The sequence below is a fragment of the Carassius auratus genome, chromosome 7, assembly GCF_003368295.1.
Source record: "Carassius auratus strain Wakin chromosome 7, ASM336829v1, whole genome shotgun sequence".
Classification (NCBI taxonomy): Eukaryota; Metazoa; Chordata; class Actinopteri; order Cypriniformes; family Cyprinidae; genus Carassius; species Carassius auratus.
Window position 1 is genome coordinate 17095806 of NC_039249.1, and position 20337 is coordinate 17116142.

A 20337-nucleotide genomic window follows, 5' to 3' on the forward strand; every position below is an offset into this window, starting at 1 on the left:
AACTGTTTTCTACATCGATAGAGTTGACTAGGGCTGCTTTGCCATCAAAGTAAAAATAATAAATTTTTAAATATATTAAATTAGAAAACAGCAACTTTAAATTGTAATAATGTTTCCTAGTATTGCTGTTTTTATTAATATTACTGTTGTACTGTATTTTTAAATCAAATAAATGCAGTTGTGTTAAGCATAAAACTCATTTAACACATTGACCCCAATTTAACTTTTATTAAAAGTATAGTACATTTATAATAAAATAAAATTTACATTATTATTAGTAGTAGTGCAATGTGCCATTTCTCTTCCATCTATTGAAATTAATTGTAAATCAGGTCTCGTGTGTACTTCTTGTGTCTGCAGAACACTATTTGTATGACACACAACACACTCTCAGCTGGACGCTGCCCATGTAGGCAGCAGGCAGTAGGCAGTGAGGCAGTTCATTAGGTTTTGGAACAGTGTTAGCATGTATTTCTGATGTATTGGCAGAAGCAGACTAAAAGTGTTCTTACCTGGGCACAAAGCGACCAAGGGAGGGGGCAGACATGCGTGCATTACGAGGAGCCCTATGTCTGCTTCCACTGTCCCTGTATACACACACACACACACACAACTGGTCAGCAACAAGATCAAACATAACATGCTTAAAATAATTTGCCTTTTGTAATTTTGGAAAATAAAGTTGAAGTGTGAATTCTTAATAAATTAAACAACTAAAGTGTGTAAGCATTTTTGCAAATCACATTTTAGTTGAATGAGAACATTAGTTCGCTCACAAGGTAAGAGTGGGAATGACTGATAAAGAACTAAAAGAAAAGAAAATCTTTCTAAAACGTAAAAAACATAAATATTAATATGAAGGCTAACTGAAAAACTGATGGGTTTCATAAGTATTCTGATGAATATGGATATGTGGTCCCAGACGGCAGTGAACGCTGAACTCTCCAGCCAGCGGGTGGAATTATTCATCAGCTCAGAGGAGGGCATCTAATCCGTGCCCAAAAAAAAATAAAAAAGAGAGAGAGGGGGGGAGAAGAGCTGCGTGGTCTGGAGAGGACAGAAACAATGAAATTCAACTAGTGGAGGGGTTGGAGAGAGGGAAAGAGAGACATTTTTTTGGAGCATTAATGGTTCCATAAAAAGGAGCAATGTCTAGTTGACCGCTTGCAAAAACACATTTGCAAACAAATTAAAAGAGCGTTTGCATGTTAAAAATATGATTCTAGACTTCATAACAATTCCCAAAATAAGAGTACTGTTCAGGTTTTTAAAACGTCTGTTAATGAGATAACAAGGTAGGGTTTGTATAGAAACTGCTAAATCAAATTCCAGGACTTTCAAAAGGACTTTAAGCACTAATTGTTTGGTTTTCAAGGACTAAAATCAGAGAGCTTTCAAATTCTAATACATAAACAAATAAAACAAAATGGTACAAATAAAGAGTGCAGCACAAAGCATGCAATGGCTGTGGCAACCTGAAAGGAAACTATGGCAGAATATATGACCTGGAGAGTAAAAGCTTCATCATACATTTGGAAAGTTATGAGCTATATCATGCTCGTAGACACTAGTGGTGTGACAGTACACCTAGATCATGAGATGAGACAAAATCCAGATACTTGGTTCACTAGAACGAGACAATATTTTTATATATATCTCTATATATATATATATATATATATATATATATATATATATATATATATATATATATATATATAAATCTCACTGACCACAAACTTTTGGATGGTAGTGTAATTTGTTTGAATATGTGAAAGCCCCAGCAGGTGGGCTTCCCCAGCTTGACCAATGTTTGTTCCTCATCAACTTAAACATAGTGGACAGTTTTCCCTTGTCATCACTTTTGGCGCTATTCTTAGAAAAACTACTTTAATATAATACGCATTTTAAAAAGCACAGTACAATAGTTTGAATTCAACTCAAAACACAAAAGATGAGAGGAAAAATGTATAACTTCACAGTGGTCCAGCAGATGAGGAAAAAAGCAGCAAGCAGAAAGCCGTACATTACTACATCCCATCGGAATCAGTCAAAGTGCATTTCAAGCCAAGGCTAAATCTAATGCCAAGCGTTATGAGAAGAGATGCCACGGGCAACTCTGTTCAAATTGCTGGCAAGCTCAGTAAGTCGGTTGAAAACAGAAATGATAACATTCTGGGATTCAGAGCCTGCCTCGTATGTTTGTTGGCCTGCCTAGCAACAAAACAGGGAAATATATCCAGAGAGATTTTTACAAGCGAATGAGAGCAGGTAAGAATGTAGAAACAATCGCTTGGCACAGGCTTTGTGTGTCTGTTATTGTTTACTTACTCGAACTCCTCAAAGTCAACTTCGTTGCTCTCCACACTGGGGCCAGGGCCAGGGCCGGGGGAGAGGCTGCTGGGATTGGAGGACAGGGGTCGGGGTCTGCTGGGGGGGCGCAGAGAGCGCTGGCGAACGCTGTCACGCCGAGACAGATACTGGATCATACGCTGTGCGTAAAATGCTGCAGGGGACAACCTACACACACACACACACACGACACAGATAGAACACACAATGATGTTAGTCATTTTCTAGACCAAACAAGTCATCCTCCTGTTTCTATAATGATGTATTAATTAAATAAATACATGCAAACAGATGCATTCATTCACTATATGAGTGCCGATATTGGTTTACTGCCAATACTGATAATGACTCTTAAGCATCTTAAACTCATGAACTGTAACCAATCACAAACACTTTCAATGGCCAATAAGAGATGTTTAAGTTAATCCATAAAATATAGACAAACCAACCCAAATGACAAAGGTATAAGTGGTCTGATTCACAAATAAACGTGTTGCGTTTACCTTCTGGGGCCGGTCGCATTAACTGCTTAGACTAGTGCTAAAAAGTTAGTCATCTAATTGGTTTTCTTCAAGACTGGTACCATTCGCATAAACATTGCCACTATGTTAAGTGTGTCTTAAGAACTAGTTCGACCAATTATCACTAAGTCAAGGGGTAATCAGTCTCAGTTTTTGGATTCAAATTAGACCAGTCTACTTTTATGTAACTGACTTTAAATAGTTATGACCAGTCTTGAAGAAAAATCATCTAACGTTTTAAGACTAGTCTAAGCAGTTTTTTCAACTAGCCAGTTGTTTTTAAAGTCAAAAAAAAAAAAAAAAAAAGTAGATTGGCTCAATTTTTATCAGAAAAGTAAGCCTGACTACCTCTTGGCTAACTGTTAGTTGGTCAAAATAGTTCTTCAAACACAGTCTTATAATAGTGGCTATGTTTATTCTGTTTACTGAATTAGTAACATTTTCATGTTAGTAGAGTAACCGTCTGACCTTTTTCACCCTGACAGGAATCTCCCCAGATCATCTTCTGTTTTTAAACATCTTTTATGATATGTACTTAATACTAACTTTCGTACCCACTCAATAAAAGCCGCATTTATTCTCATCTAATTCTGCTGCAGAGACATCAGGTAGCATTTTGACAGAAGGATTGCTGAATGAAGCCCTCAAAACTAAAATCCTCTGTGCAGTTTTTAGACAGGAAGAGCATCTGGAGTTTCATTCTGTCTTGGACTAGTGGAGCAAGGACATCTGCCACCAGCTTGGAACAGATGAGCTTAATACAAAGACAAACAGAGCTAACTCCAAATAAACCCCAGGCTGTGACAATGGTCACACATCCTCACCAGTCACAAAGAGAATTACTGTAATTATGAAGCCAACGAAACAGAATATTTTCCTCACAAAACACACACACAACTGCAGGGACACAAACTTGGCAGAACTTTTTAGAGCTCAAAGGAACTGAAATTATCAGCCAAATCAGTGACAGTCTGTACGTAAGAGCCTAAACACACAACACACGCACACAGTTTATCAGAGTGTGTTTGAGAACGTGTTTTAGCCCAATATACAAAGAGAGAAAGAGCGAGATCTGGGAAACAACTGTGTCATATTGCCAATTACTTGTGGCTCTGAAAGTGTTGGAGTCAGTCTATCCCTCTGCTCAGATGGCTTCTAACACCAGGTACTTTCTGCTCAGGAGGAAATGAGTCTGTTGTGGTAATTCACAGGTTAAGAGGTGTGTGTCAGCCTGTGTGTTTGTGCGAACCTGCTAGCAGGAGACCGTGCTAACAATCCGGCTTGATCCCAGACCACAGCTGGTTCCCCAGAGCTCAACAATTATTCACTAGCCATGAACTCGCTTTATTACGAGCCTCGCTCACAGAGTCAGAAGAGGCTGACAGGCTATGTGTGTGCCCGTTTGAATTAGGGGGACATTGGTGCGCTGGCAGGTCTGAAATGTCACTCCGCTGTCCGGCAGCATGACACACACTCTTCCTCATTACCTAGACCTCACCGGCCAAGTAGCATGACCATGAAATGCAGTTCACACAACATTCACACACACAGAAACACACACAAAGAATCACCTGGCCGGATCGGGATAGATAGGGTGGTCTCGTGATCCAGAGACATCGTATCTGGAAAGAGACGTCATGGACGACTCCAGCAGCCTCCTACAAAACACAATTACATAGCATTGTATGTTTTTAAATGGTGAAGACTTTCACTTTCTGCTCATATAAAAAATCTCTGGACAGGACATCACAGAAAAAAAAAAAAAAGAGGAAGACCCATTTTTCTCTGATTTCCACTATACTGTTTCTACAGCAACACTCCCCACTATGGGCCATCACAATCATTAAAAATCTCATTAAATTGCACAAGGACATTAGTATTCTCATTACCGACTGTTATACGAAGGCTAAATGAATGTAATGTGTAAGTAATGATGTGCGCTCTGCCAGGCCTGGCTAGGAATTGGTTAATAACCCGTTAAATTGGGGCATTTGTTAAGTTTGAGTTTGTACAATTCCTCATACAATAAAGAGTTTGCTGAAGGCCATTAAAAGACGAGAGCGAGTCCCGCAGACGAAAACATGCTGCCTCGAACTGGCAGGGCACAAAGCTGGACGGACAGTTGTGTAGCGAGCAGGGCATTTTTATTCAGCACGAGTCAATGTGGTGTGTGTGTGTGTGTGGTGTGTGTGTACATGAATGCTGCTGGTGTGGGTGTGCTCAGCTCTTCATTAGAATGCCATCTTCTGCCCTTTGACTCACAGCAAAAACAGAACGGATCGATTCGGACTCCTTTTCACAAATTTGCTTTGTTTGCTCCTTTTGACTCTTAAAGATCAAGATCTGCATTTTAACAGAGATGATGCAAACAATGCTCTTTAAAACCCCTCAAAATATTTACGAAACGTCCTGCTTTGTTAATGTTGACCGTACGGTATTTTCAACTCGTTTTGACTGCAATCCAATTTAGAAGCAGAACGTGTAACATCACTTGGTACTACAGTAGTAAGATCATTTCACGTTTCTACAGTACCTTTTAAATGTCAGCTATGTTATTTTGTATATATATATATATATGCTACTGAACTTTTATTAATTAAACAATTTCTATTTATTTTACAGTAACCAAGTTGCTCTCGTTTCAGGTGTGAACCATAGCAGGTAGTGGGAAGACTACATCCTGAAATGTTGCTCCTTGCTCAAAGCTGCGAGTCAGTAACACTGAACTGGAGCGTGACTCATGGGAGAACGTCAAATAACAGAGTATTAATTATTGTTGCACTTCTGCATAAGTAAAGTGTGATACTGTTTTTTTGTTGCACAGCATTGGCCTTAAAACACATCCAAAACACAACACACCCATGCACATGGGACAGTCTGTTTGGTGACATGAAAAGAGGAGGACTGTGTGTTAGAGTGCACTGGAATAAAAACCTACAGGCCGGTGATGGAGATCTGTGTGCAAAGTTACCGCCACATATGCACACTGTAATGAGCTACTGCCCCCCAATGGAGTTTAGCTGGAATTGCAAGAACCCTTGAGTGGAGTATCTGCAAAAATTGTCCCATATTTTAGGTCAGATTTCTTACAAAAGTGCCAATGTGATGAACCTCAGCTTATAAAAGAGGGTTGGTTAACATAATTGCAGCACCCAAAAAAATCTGAGTTCTCTTTATGAGGCAAGTGACCTAGTGTTTGCATGACTACTAAGTTAAAGTCAGCCAAATGTGACAGTCCAGAGAAGCAGTTGAATACTAGGCTGTGAGTCAATGCTTAATTTAATTTAAATGACTCAAGTGGACACAGTGAAGCATCAGCAGTCTGACCCAGAGCTCACAGGGACATTACCAAATAAAATACAGGACTAGTTTTACAGGGCCTTCAACAATAGATTGTTTCCAGGCAATGCACAAAATAAATTAATTTTTCAAAATAATTCTACGTATCTTAAGCACAGTCTTATGGTAGACTATCAACTTACTCTTCATACAGTTGTCATGATGAAAAAACTGCACTGAACTGACTTTTTTAAATTAATACTATTATTCAGCAACGGTGCATTTATAAAGTGATCAGTGATAGTCAAGACATGTAGCCTACATCACTAAAGATTTCTATTTCTATAAGAATCCTGATTTTGTTTAAACATTTTTTTATTTAAATTTACATTGTATGTTTTTTATCAAATAAATGTATAAGAGCAAAAAAATGAATAAATCTTTAAATTAAAAAAAAATCATATTGACCCAACATTTGAATGGTCGTGTATACATATACTATTCATTGAGAGCACTTTTAATCACTTTTCAATAGAAGATGCAGTTTTTCCAGATATTACGGTAATTTAAATTCAAGCACTGTCAGAATTTCAAGGAGCTTTTGTCCGTTACAGTTGAGATCACAAGGGCGAGAAATATAAACTCACAAATCTCAAATGACAGATTCTTTCTGTTTGTGATGCTATGAACAGCAGAAACACAACAAACATGTTCCTTTCACTCACAGTTTCTGTCAGTATCTTGCAGACACTTTCTTTATTATAGGGGTCTTTTAGCAGTCCAGGGTGAAATTTTGACGTGTGTGTGAGAAGGCTCCTAAAGTATACTTTGCATTTCACTTTTGACATGCTTTGTGAACACAACAAACTCTGGTGAATTTACATAAATCCAGATACTGTATAAAAACAATGACATGCAGATACACTGGCCTGCTTCCATGCAATTGCTTTCTGGTGAGATTTATAATTATGTAACAAATTTCACAAAGACACTCTGTTTGTCACCTCACTCACTTCTTAATGTTTATTCATCTGTGCTGTGGAGAGTGACAGTGCTGATATGCTCATTAATAGCAGGTCCACACTCTGCTGAGAGGGCTAATAGAGTGCACACAGACGGGCACAAGGTCAGATCAAGCTGATTTCCATGTCAGACACTTTTCGTTGAAGCCCAAACAAGGTTCCTGATCATTTTACTCTAATGACTCTGTGTGGTGCATCACAGTGTGGACTGCTTTGAGCTCCTGTCACTTTATAACCCAGGCTTTGCAAAGAGGCTATTACTGAAGAATAAGAATGTTAAAAATTTAATTTGACATGACATCAAACTCACAGCTGGTGTGTTAGCACTAGAGCACCTCACGCAGTGTTGTTGCCCATTTCATATGCGGAACCATTTTCTGCTGCTGAGCCTTGAGATACAGTTTGCACTGCCAACAGCATCTTTGCAAAGCCTGCATTACATTGTGACAGCAGCTATTACTCCAGTTCTGTGTCACATGACCCTTCAGAACCATTGTAATATGCAGATTTGGTGCTCAAGAAACCTTTCTTATTTATCAATGTTAAAAAAAGAGAAGTGCTGCTTAATATTTTTGTTGAAACTGTGACACATTTTTCAGGATTCTGCGATTAAGAGAAAGTTCAAACAAACGTAAAATTGTCACTATTGAACAGTAGAGTATATGGCCAAAAGGTGTTTTTTTTTTACTACAGAGCCCATTAATTCTTTCAATTGAGCCCTGCTATTCTACATCCTCCGATTTAACTCACTGTAACTTGTTGGGTAAAGTTTCTCTACATAAATTGACATAGATGTCATTAACATGTAGATAGTCATGAGCCAACATATAATATCGGTTAGTTGTGAAAATGAGTCAATAGTGCGGCTCAATTTTAATAACCTTTTTGGACTGGTGATGAAACTTGGGCATGTTTTCTACTACAATGAAACCTTTCAATATCAAACAAACAAGAAAGTTGAATTCCTCATGACATGACTGCTGCCTCACCTGCGCAAGTAATCGTCATCCGGCACGTCTTCAGGCATTTCCTGGTTTAAGGCTTCTTGTGGTACATTTGTCGAGCGAGAGGTGGCGGACTGCCTGTAAACACGCTCCAGTTGTCCAGTTTCCTGGTTGTAGACCAGCCCGACGGCCTGCTCCTCGTGCTGACCAGTAACTGTGCTGCGGGAAAAGGGAACATGAGGCTCTTGGGCGTCTGGGCTGGGCTCCATGGGTCTGTGTTCAAGTAGGTCATGATCAGAATGAGAGACCGGGGCTACACTGTGCAAGGCAGGACTTGTAGGTTGCCAAGCTGCATTTCTCTCAGCAGATGTATGCTGACCTGTTCTCTCCCAGCGCCTGGTGCCCTGATTGTAGGTGAAAAGGTTGTGACAGACTCTACAGCGGTTCATGTGACTCTGAGAGGGGTTTTCGCCACCGTAGGGAGGCTGGTAATGAGATGGACCTGGTTGCTCTGGGTCCATATTGTTATTAAGTATTTCCTGAGTCTGCTGGTCCTGCCTGTTGCCCTCTTGAGGCCGCACAAGGTCCTGCATTCGGTCATACTCCATGAAATAGCGGTTAAGGTTACACTGAAGAACACTGCGGATGGAAGAAGGGCTGCTGTGGCCCTCTTCCTCAGGTGGGCGATGCCTGCTAGAACTAGTTCCTGATGTGCTGCTGCTGCTGCTTCGAGGAAGGCCCCATCCATCACTAGCTGAGGTGTAAACAGGTGATTGGCTAGGAGTCCCTTGCTGTCGCAGGACAGAAAGCAGGCTGACGGAGGAAGCGCTGGTTCTGGGTGGAGTCACAGTACTACCTCGTCCATTTAGCACACAGCCTACCCAGTCTGCCCCAGGGAGACGGCCCCCATCTTCCCTGCTTGGTGGATGCTGCCGGAAAGGTGGGATGGGTGTCATTCCAGGCACTCCCCTCCTCCCAGAGCTAGAAGAAATGTTCCGCACATTGTTCCTGCCTCCATACACGCAGTTAAATGCTGAGGGCCGATTTGAAGCATAAGGCTCAGTGGGAGGCCGTGGTATTCGGGGTTCGGTGCGTGCAGAAGAAAAGGTGGATGCGTGTGACTGTCCCTCCAGGGAGGAGGAGTCTGAAGAGTCCTCGTCCGGTGGAGACGGAACCCGTGTTGATGAGCAACGGCTACAGAAACACACTACTCCGAGTGGCTGAACACAACCATGGTACGGCAGCCGGGATCGATCCCTCAAAACAGCGTAAGGCCCAGGCGAATCAGACGCCTCATCACTGGAAGAAGCGAGAGTGCCTCCAGCCTGAGGGCCGGAGTTGCGAGAAGTGAGGATATGCAAAAAATTGTGCAAGATGGGTGTGCGTCTCACGGGCTGCGACTGCAGGAAAGAGCGCTGACGGAGATGAGGCATCTCCACACTGTCCATTGGGATCTCAGGATCGTCATCATTCTGCAACGCACAAATTCAGGCATATGCAAAAATTTTAAAGAACACAAACGTAATGTCTTGTGCCTAAACAACTACTATTCAAGCAAAAAGATTCACCTGTTGGTTTGAAGGGTTTACAATGGCAGTTAGAAGATAGTGACCCAACGGATCAAATCTCACCAACCTGCAAAAAATACAAAAAAGCCATAAATAGTTGACCCAAAGATTAAAAATCACTTATTTGCTCACCCGCATGTTGCTTCCAACCCAAACGACTTCATTTTTGTAACATAAATGAGGATATTTTTAATGAAACCCAATTTCTTTCCATTCATTTAAAATCCATTCTACAAAAACTGACTACTCAGCCATGTAGTGTATGAATTTAATAAGGTTATTTTGTCATAAATAATCGGAATCTGATAGCAACGTAATAGCATACGTGATAGCAACCCCTTTCGCAACGTAATTAAAGGTGCGACAGTTGAGTGCATGAAGTTTTTAACATGCCACACTTCACTCTTCATGTTTTTAAGTGCATTATCCGGGTTTAAGTGCATTTAAAGTTATTTGTTTTTCAGTGTGAACACACTTCTCATACTACAAAATGTCACAGAATAGTGCTTAAGTACGCGATTTGGGATGCACCACAAGTCTTCTGAAGAGGCAATATAATTTTATATGATTAACATATTTTCTTAATATATAAACATTAAATTATTATTTGTTATAAATATATAACAGAAATACATGCAAGAAAGTGCATCAAACATGGTAAAATGATTCTCAAATGTGCTTATCTGACATGCAAGAACAAACTGTTTTTTGCTTGTTAAGCTAGAATCCCTTTATCATATTAGATAAGCTCTATGTGTGTGCATTAATCAATGTCTATATGTGAATAAAAGCCTAAATTAAATCTGTTCATCATATAAAGCAATAATGTATCTTCAGAAGATGGAATAAACTGCTTAATTGAGATTTCTTTTACAAACTTTATAATGTATCAAAGAGTTAGTGTTTTTTTAACTAGTGTTTTATTGTTCTTATGCATGTTTTTTTGAATGACAAAGTGGTTGGGTGAGCTTTTGATGACATCATTTTCATTTTTGTGCGAACTATCCCTTTAAATGAATCAAATGTATGTAATCGAACCTGACTCTCTCTGTCTCACTAGCAGTCTTCAACACAGCAAAGGGCTCCTTCCGACTCCAGTCCCACAGATGTAGCTCATTGTTAGTGGCAATGAGCAGCAGCTGAGCAGTAGGATGGAAAGCAAGGGATGCAATTGCGGAGTTACTCTCTGTGAGCCAGCTCTCACTGCCTCCCTGAAACAAAACCACACAATACTTGAAATTTTGAGCAAAATGAAGTTGTGGTGACAAATCTACAGTAGACTAAAAACATAATAAAGCAAGGAGCAGAACGATTACAAGTTGACAAAACAATCATTGAATATGCGTATGGTCAAGACTTACATGCAGGTCCCAGATTCGGACCTCTCCATCCAGGCAGCCAGAAGCAATAAGGCCAGGGATGCTAGGGTGAAAGGTCAGGCACCAGGGTGTCCGGCGGTGACCCACTAGAGAGTGAACACACTTTCCTGTCTTAACCTCTGTGATGTAGATGTTGTGGTTCACATGGGTCGAGGCCATTAAAGACCTGCGATGAGACAAAAACTCTCTGAAAAGCTTGTTGATGATAGGACCTGACTAGAAAAGCCTGAGACCAGCCTGTCAGTTTATTTAGCAGGTCTGGACTGAAGACTATGAAAAAGAAGTCAGAGTTGTCTTACCTATCTGGACTGAAGGCCAGAAGAAAGGTTGAGCGAGGGCTGTCTGGAAACTCCACTTTCTGTGACAAAGAAAATCAACAGAGCAGTGATTTTATCTCAGTCACATCCAAACCACAGTATTAAATCATTTTAATTGTATGAGAATAGTGAAGTCCACACTACAACTATAGCGATAATGACATTTAGGAATGATATTTGCTGGAAATCACTTTGAGAATGAACGTTTTTCAGCTGATGAACATTATAAACTTTGACAGCCCATCAGAATTCAACAGGCTTTAAATAGCTTACACATTTAAAGCAGAAGCCTGCAGCACAAGCTTAAAATAAATATTGTTCTTGGTGTGAATCAATGGCCCATTACGGGTGCGGAGTAGTATGTACATTTTTGAAAATTATTAGAGAAGAAGAATCGTATGGCTATAAAGCTATTTATTTATTAGTTCTTTAGAATATTTGCATTCATTCAGAACGTAATATAGTAAATCCTAAAGATCAACAGTTGGCGAAACAAATGAAGAATTGTCTAAATAATATTGAAAATAGTTACTTTGTAATTGTGATAGTGATACTAGAGTAAGATCAGCAGGCAGCTTCTTGCTTCTGACATTACACATTGAACGGAGCAGGTATTTCCCCATTCAAGAGGCTACAAGTCCTGCAGTCCTGTGTTCCTGTAGCTCAAGTGGTAGAATACTGCATTAGCAAGCGCAAAGTTTTGGGTTCGAATCCCGGGGAACACATGTTAGGAAAAATTGTTAGCCTGAATGAAATGTAAGTCGCTTTGGATAAAAGCATCTGCTAAATGCATAAATTTAATTAATTTATTTTTTTATTTAAGTCAACAAATGACAGAAACCAGTGCGTCAGTCACCTGGCTTTGCCATTTCATGCGCTGTGTCTTCTCCTCCACAAGCTGCAGGAGGATCCTGTGTGAGGCAAGGCCTCGTGCTCCTCGCTCTCGACTTGACAGGATACATACTGAGTTCTTCTGTCCCACCTTCATCTCCACAAACTCTTCCTCGCTCCAACCCTCTTACACCAGACCCAGAGCCGTCCACCGGCTCACACACAACTAGACCACCACTGCTACTGCCATGCCATCATTCTGGGCGAGAGACAAAGAGATCAACAAACTGTCATTAAACTAAAAAAATTAATACAAAAAAATCCCATTTCTTGGTAAGATGTTATTTAAATTCAGTATCAAATCTTCCAGCATTGTATTCTCACCACAGTTTGTCTCCAAATATGATCTCTGCACAATCAGCACAGGTGTCAAGGGAGATTACAAGGTGTAAAAGAACTGTTTAGACACACTGAATCAACAGTACAGAGTAAAACCATGGTGTACCCTGGGGGTGTCACATGAATCGGCAGGACATAGAAGAGCCTTGTGGAAACTATCAAATAAAACTATCACACATGCAATGGCAGAATGACTCCTTTTAATATCTTTCACAGATGAATAGAAGCTTTATTGTAGGGGTTAGTTAACTAAAACAACACCAACAAAAATAAATAAATGAAATGTAATAATAATAAAATAATAAAATATTTTAGTTTAACTTGATGTACTAAAATAAGGAAAACTTAAATAAACATTAATAAAAAAGCTACCAAGTTATGTTACTAAAATCAAACTAGTGGGAAATCAGGTAACATGTAAGACAAGATATATTTCAGCAAACAACAGAGCATAAAACATAACAAATCGATTATATATATATATATATATATATATATATATATATATATATATATATATATAGTCTTTATAAATAATTGAATAGTAGCAAACGCAGTTTTACGCACTTGCCTGTATTAAATGGATAAATGTACTAATAAAATGATATAATTGTTATTAAGATTCAGGACTACAAGCTTAAGCTAACAGGGTGAAAACACTTGGATCAGCTTTACGTGACACACCTTGAGCTATCCTCCATCTGACAGGCTACTTACATGTTTGACTTCAGCTGTTCTCTTCTGCTGTTAAAGCGAGATATAAAACTGCTATAAACACTTAGTAAAGTAACTTCATGGACACAGAATAAAGGAACCACTGAAAATTATATAAAATGTACCATGTTTGTTTTTGAATGAGGAAATTGTGCTAACAGCTTTCACATTTAGCAGTTAGCACCTACAGTTTACGAGTGATGTATTAATTCACTCAGTAGCGTGGTGTTTAAATTATGAGTGTTTTTGTTTTGTTTGTTTACAAATTATTTAAGACAACTACTCGGGGTCTTAGATTTGGCCTACCTTTTTCTCATATTTTTGTCCGAATATTCTTCTTGAAAATCGTTGACGTCAAGTGAAACATGTACTTAAGCAGCAGGAACGTTGATTAAAATATTCAGTTCAAATGTTATCTTCGACTTTATATAAATATTGTGAGATATATTTGTGTTATTTCCCGATAAGAAGGTCGAGCATACTTTAGATTTGTTGCTGTGTACAACGACTCCTGCCATAAGCGCCCAGACATCGCCAGTAGAGCACAGATCTTACATTACAGTAATCAATCACCGAAATCATCGTTCACATGCGAGCCTCAGCTGAGCTGGTAAATCTGTAATAATTAAACCCTGTGCATACATAACACCTTGCGATTTACTTTTTATATAAATTGTGGAGATTAATATGGTTTTTTAAAATGTCTGTATGAAAAGAAAATACATACAAATATTTAAAACTAAAATAGCAAATTAAGTGTGAAAACTATGATTTCTCATTACAAGATATACCTAAAGGCTCGGATATAAGGTTAAACATTAACTCATAACTATAGCATGAAAAATAACAACAGAGTGGATTTACATTTCGACCGACCAATCAGTTTATGCGTTTTTACGTCTCAGTTTGCGTTGACCAATGGGAGCGCGCTTTTACCCGGAAACCGCAGCTCGTCTTGTGTTTTGCCAGATCAGCCAGACAGCGATCTTTCAGCGAGGTCACTGTGCTTTGCCTCTTCTGCTCATCCAGAAGTATGGAGTTCTGCTTTCTGATCGTCGCTTTCCTCTTTGCTTTCAGTCTCTCCAGTGGAGAAAGGACGCTCAAGTTTGTCACTGTGGTGAGGAACGTTATTGTATAATGTATAAATCTGTCTGTAGTATTATACTAACGTACTGCCTGCAGCTGTTTTGACAGATCCGTTCTGCTTAAAAACCTAAAAAACACACACACACACACACACACACACACACACACATTCTGACTCTTTGTTATGTGTCATATCTGTATGCATTACAACTCCATGTTTTTGTGTAAATGTGAGCTGACTTTATTCTCTCTCAATGTTTAGCATTAATCTGTATCACCAGTGATATGAGTCTAGTTTAAAACGGTAGCCAACAGGAACGACGCGTTAGAGGCAATATCTGCTGACTTGAGGAACTATTATTTTTATACCAACTTTGTTTTCGGCTCTAAAACTTGTTCTCGACTTAAATATGGGCTGTTTGATATTGTATCCAACCTACCAGCTTGCTCAATATTTGAGTTCATCACATGATGAAACATGTTGTTACTTTCAGTGCACCTCCTAGTTCAGTCAAAGCAAAACATGCTTGGAATCAAACTATCCCAGTAGATTTATTCCAAGTAAATTCTACTGCGGTAATGTATAGATTGGAAAAAGTACCAGGTGTGATGCTAAATGAGAGTATTTAAATATGTGGTTTAACATTTCTTCTATTTGCACACATAAATATTTGTTTATTTTACTTTGTACATATGTTTGTGTTACTGTATCACATTCAAGATATGAATGTTTTAAATTTTGTGTTATCTCTGTGCCTCATAAAAACCCTAAAAACCCTTTTTTTGTATTGTGGGCAGACATATTTGATACTGGCACCTGGTTTAATTATGTGAAAAGAAGTGTTCTGTGGTAAATCATGACGATCAGGTCACTGCAGATGAGGAAGTTTAAACCAGAGGCTTGTGCTGTTTAAAGACTGATTGTGTAACATGGCTGTAATCAAATGCATTGCTAGAACACCTACTTAATGATTCAGATACATCTTTCTATGGACCTTAGGGTACATGAGAGAAGGCCACAAGCCAGTACTGAAAACTTAATGCATGAAACACATTTAAACATGGCTGGTTTCTGTGAAAGACAGGAATGAGATCTGCTTATCCAATAAGAATGTGTTTACTCACAATGTGGGTTTCAGGATGAGCACATGACTAGTTGTATTTGCTGATCTAATCATAGTTGCACTGTGTAGTTCTTCCTCCTGAACACACACACACACACACACACACACACACACACACACACACACACACATACATGCATACATGAATAAATCCCCAATACTTATGAGGTATTTGACTTCCTCTCCATCAGCTTTATCGTCATGGGGACAGATCTCCAATCAAGTCCTATCCAACTGATCCCTATAAGGAGAGCGACTGGCCCCAGGGGTTTGGACAGCTCTCTCGGGTACAGTATGCAGACACACACACATACTTTATGCTCTTTGTTTTAATTGGTTACGTGCTACTTAAGTTGCCTTTAGTTTATATAGTGACATGCAAGTATCTGTGCTGTATTGTGTTTATGTATACATTGAGGAGGGCATACATTTTTTATAGAAAACTGTTGAGTAAAGTCTTCATCTCACATTCAGTTGACTGGTCACAAAAACAGTTTATTACTTAATGTTTACAACTTTAAGTTAGTGCAAATTTACTAAGTGCAACTTTAAGGATTTTATTTCATTTTATTTTAACTTTAAGGATTTTATTTCATTGTTTTACCATAATATTTAGCAAGAGGGTGTTTTATTACTTCAACTCAATCTTCTGATAATTTCAGGAGGGAATGGAGCAGCATTTTGAACTGGGTCGGTTTTTAAAGAAACGGTACACAGGATTCCTGAGTGAGGACTATGACCGGCATGAGGTTACTGTCTCTTTAAACTGTTTAAAGCTGTTCAGTAAACTTAAAGGGGTAGTTCACCTCACAAATTAAAATTGTCATCATTTACTCACCTTCATGTCATTCCATTTTTTGTGTGTGTGTGTTTAACATAATAAAGAAATTTGAAACGGCATGAGGGTAAATTATGACAAATTTCATTTTTAAAGTAAACAATTCCTTTAAACATAGAATTGAATAATAGAATAAGTAATCCTGTCTTTGCACTACAGATAGTCATAAGAAGCACAGATGTTGACCGCACTCTGATGAGTGCAGAAGCGAACCTGGCTGGCATGTTCCCACCTAATGGTTCTGAGGTGTTTAATCCAGATTTGAAATGGCAACCAATACCTGTTCACACTGTCCCAGCAGATGAAGAGAAGGTAGAACATCACACTCAAGTTCTGTTCTCACTTTTCTCTCCACACACTGAAACTTGGCCCAGACCTCTCTTTGGCATGGAGTCATATTTGCTGAGCAGCAGCATCAGTAAATGTCTCTGCATGATTATGATCTGTTCCCATGGATACATGACCTGCCTACAGTCTGTTTGTGCGTTGTTGTTGTTTTCTGTCTTTCCAGCTGCTTTCATTCCCTCTGAACGACTGTCCACGTTACACACAGTTAATGAACGAGACTGAAAAAACAGACTTTTTTCTTAACATGACTGAAACCTACAAGGTGAGTGCACCTAGCAAAAACTCATTTATAACAGCAGATCATAAGTCATAAACATAAGATGTTTATCCAGCAATTAGGAAATAAGCAAATTAAAAACATTATTCCTTTCGATTTAAAAGATTTTTAAGATTATATTAAATCCCTAGAATTCTCACTTTTTGAACATGCTTATTTTGTTGATTAAATATCATGTTAATGGAAGAAATGTAAATAATTGTATTGATTTTGTGAAAATGTTTAAAATGCTTTAAAAAAAAGAAAACTGGATCCTTTGTCAAAGTATTTACAGTTTACATTTTTGTTCACGAGTCAATATTCGATTTTTATTCTTGCTCCCTATTTTTTTATGTTAGGAATTCACGTACATGTTCGTATATAAATGTGAATGTGCAAAAAGAAAAAAAAAACTTTAGTTGATCCCAGCCAAAATGGTTACTACACTCGTGATGATGTCATTTTCTGCAGGACTTCATAGAGATGGTGAAAAATAAAACAGGACTGGAGAAAACTAACATTGAGACAGTTTGGAGTGTGTATGACACATTGTTCTGTGAGGTGAGTTGCACACATGCACTCATGACTTCTGAAGACATCAGTCTCGCCTATTAACTGTTGTCTTTTTGAATGGATGATATTTACAAGACTGTGTGCCAATATAGTTTTTTTGTTTATTTTTTTTACTCACTATCAAGTGCAGCATTAGGCAAATGTGATAGCTTGTGGGTAAAACTGTTCCCTATTCTTTGTGGACTCTATCATGATATAGAGAGACTTTGTGGTAAATGTATTGTAATGATGGCCTCACCACAAGCCAAATCACTGTTACTTCCTTTTATTCCAGACTGATCTCATGATGCTCAGACAGACACCATAAACTGTGTCGGATCAGCTAATCGTCTCTGTTTGTTATTCTCCTTCCCCAGGCAAATCACGGGATGCGACCACCAGACTGGGTGACCTCGAGTGTGATGGAGACGCTAAAGGTGTTAAAGAACTTCGGTTTTCAGATTATGTTTGGAGTCTACGAGAGAAAAGAAAAGTGCAGACTTCAGGGAGGTGAGAGCTTCTCGCTGGCCAGAGCATTTTCTTTTTTCTTTTTTTAAATTCGTGGCAGATTAACACGAACTGAAAAAAAAGAATAATAATCAAATAATAACCAAAGCTAGGGTTACATTACACGGGGTTAAACATTGAGAGTAGTTTCTGACATTTATTTTAAAGAAGAGAGAAGATTCTTGACAGCATTTTTATAGTTCCACACTCTGACACTTTTATGCAGACACATGCAAATCAGCATTGTAGATATAATAGAGGGAGAGGCTGCATTCTCAAACAGTGAGCAGTTACAGGGAAATGTCAATGTAAAGAAACAGTGGATGGACCGGTCTACATTCAGACACTTTAATGTGCTTATGTTCTCATTTACAGGCCTGCTGTTAGATCAGATCATTAAGAATCTCTCAAATGCAGCAGCACTGGACTCTAAACAGAAAGTGAAGATGATGGTATACTCCGCAGTAAGTCATGTAACACATCAGCAGAAAAACACCCAAACTTCCCTTTTTCAGTCAATACTTGGCATACTTAAATACACTTGTCCTCTTTAGGGTAAGCAGTTCATGTAATGTTCTCTCCTGTAACTCTTTCCTCACTAGCATGACACAACAGTCGTAGCCCTACAGGAAGCTCTGAATGTTTTTAATGGTCTGCAGGCACCTTATGCCTCGTGTCATCTAATTGAACTTCACCAGGAAGAGAACGGGTAACATACGGACTGTGTTTTTTCCTAAATGTTTCTAGTAGACATTCTTTTGTCAACTAAAATACACCTTTGCTTTGCTCTTTCAGGACATTTACAGTGGAGATGTTTTATCGCAATGACACTAATGTGTCTGAGCCGTACCCTCTGTCTTTACCGGGCTGTCTCCAGCGCTGCCCCCTACAGGACTTTGTGAACCTCACACGTGAAGTCATCCCACAAGACAGGAATAAAGAGTGTCAGATAAAGAAGGAACCCACAGACACTGGTAACCCCAATCATTTAATAATTACTAAATGCTGTTTATTGCTTGCATACTGTTACCACTTTTTCATGCTCACACAAACTGTGAAATACATGAAGATTATTGTTTTGCAAATAAACTCTTCAAATTGTAATGATTTATTTTGTGATATTTATACTCCAATTGAAAGCACTTCCATAGAACATAAAGATCACATTTTCAATATCTTTCAAAATATGCGTATATAAAATGCCCAGACGTATTACTAATATAGATTTGAGTTACTTTGGTGGTTCTCTCTCGTACGTGTGTGCAGAGGTCATCATCGGGCTGGCCGTGTGTGGATGTCTTCTCTTCCTCCTGATACTGCTGCTGTTTGTAATGCTGTGCCGTCTAAAAGAGCCCAGGGCTGGCTACAGTCATGTCATAAACGAGAGTGACTCCTGACAATCATATCCACTCCTCCGCAAAGAGGAACTGTGGGACAGTGAGGAGGACCTATGAGGACACCACGCCAAGTTGTTGAGAAACTCTAAAGACGGATCTCTTTTTGGTAACACATTTTTTATATTGGGGAAGAGTTGGTAATGTTTTTTTTACTTACTTGTAACCTTAAAGGGGGGGTGAAATGCTCGTTTTCACTCAATATCCTGTTAATCTTGAGTACATATAGAGTAGTACTGCATCCTTCATAAATCCAAAAAGTCTTTAGTTTTATTATATTCATAAGAGAAATATAGTCTGTACCGATTTTTCCCGGAAAAACACGACCGACTGGAGGCGTGACGTGTGGGCGGAGCTTAAGAATCACGAGCGCGAGTAGGCTTTTGCGTTGAGAGCATGTGGAAGCTGTGACATTACTGTGAGGGAAAACCCATCATCCAAAACAAACCATGGCTTACAGTCAGATTCAGTTTATTTATGATCCAGAATCAGATCCCGAGGCTGAAACTGAACGAAAGCAGCAGCAGCAACGACTTGCTCCGAGCGGGGCTAGAACCCGAGTCTCTGGCATGGGAGGGGACGCACTAACAAGGAGGCAGAGATATTTGAAGCAGTTTTACTCACCGCCTGCGGATCCAACACATGATCGTGACCCTTTTTCCTTGGGATTGCATCATCCTTAAGAAATGAACGAAACGCAAATCCGTCGTCAAACTGGGCCTTGTGAACAAGCATCTTCGAAATGCAGGGAACAAACAAAAACACTTGCACAACTCCGTTGATGCTCTGTAAAAATAAACTCCATCCACTGGTCCCTTAATGCTGTTTTTTCTTTGGTAATCTGTGCAGGGTTGTCTTGCCCTGGCAACCAAAAACACACTTCTTTTGTGACTTTTCGCGACGCTC

General features: G+C 39.1%; 2 protein-coding genes across 4 annotated transcripts in view; one reads left to right on the forward strand and one right to left on the reverse strand.

The window, feature by feature from the left end:
• The window catches only part of ambra1a (autophagy/beclin-1 regulator 1a), a 71805-nt gene extending 57937 nt beyond the window's left edge, over nt 1-13868 (reverse strand). The window contains exons 1-11 of one of the 3 annotated variants that reach the window (XM_026267714.1): nt 13633-13868; nt 13330-13356; nt 12239-12472; nt 11365-11423; nt 11048-11231; nt 10725-10897; nt 9687-9753; nt 8164-9590; nt 4445-4531; nt 2332-2520; nt 513-587 (exon numbers count right to left, since the gene is read on the reverse strand). In XM_026267714.1, the coding sequence (XP_026123499.1) occupies nt 513-587; nt 2332-2520; nt 4445-4531; nt 8164-9590; nt 9687-9753; nt 10725-10897; nt 11048-11231; nt 11365-11423; nt 12239-12370 (2393 nt within the window). In that variant the 5' untranslated portion in view covers nt 12371-12472; nt 13330-13356; nt 13633-13868. Of the gene's footprint in view, nt 1-512; nt 588-2331; nt 2521-4444; nt 4532-8163; nt 9591-9686; nt 9754-10724; nt 10898-11047; nt 11232-11364; nt 11424-12238; nt 12473-12597; nt 12689-13329; nt 13357-13632 lie in introns of those variants that run through there. The other 2 variants (XM_026267713.1, XM_026267715.1) reach the window with 2 other exon arrangements.
• Nucleotides 13869-14284: 416 nt separating this feature from the next.
• Nucleotides 14285-19667, forward strand: acp2 (acid phosphatase 2, lysosomal). The gene is made up of 11 exons (XM_026267716.1): nt 14285-14443; nt 15728-15823; nt 16199-16285; nt 16534-16686; nt 16886-16984; nt 17450-17539; nt 17908-18040; nt 18413-18501; nt 18640-18746; nt 18833-19011; nt 19304-19667. The coding sequence occupies exons 1-11, from the start codon at nt 14360-14362 to the stop codon at nt 19432-19434; spliced, it is 1248 nt and encodes a 415-aa protein (XP_026123501.1). The 5' UTR covers nt 14285-14359; the 3' UTR covers nt 19435-19667.
• Nucleotides 19668-20337: the final 670 nt, after the last annotated feature.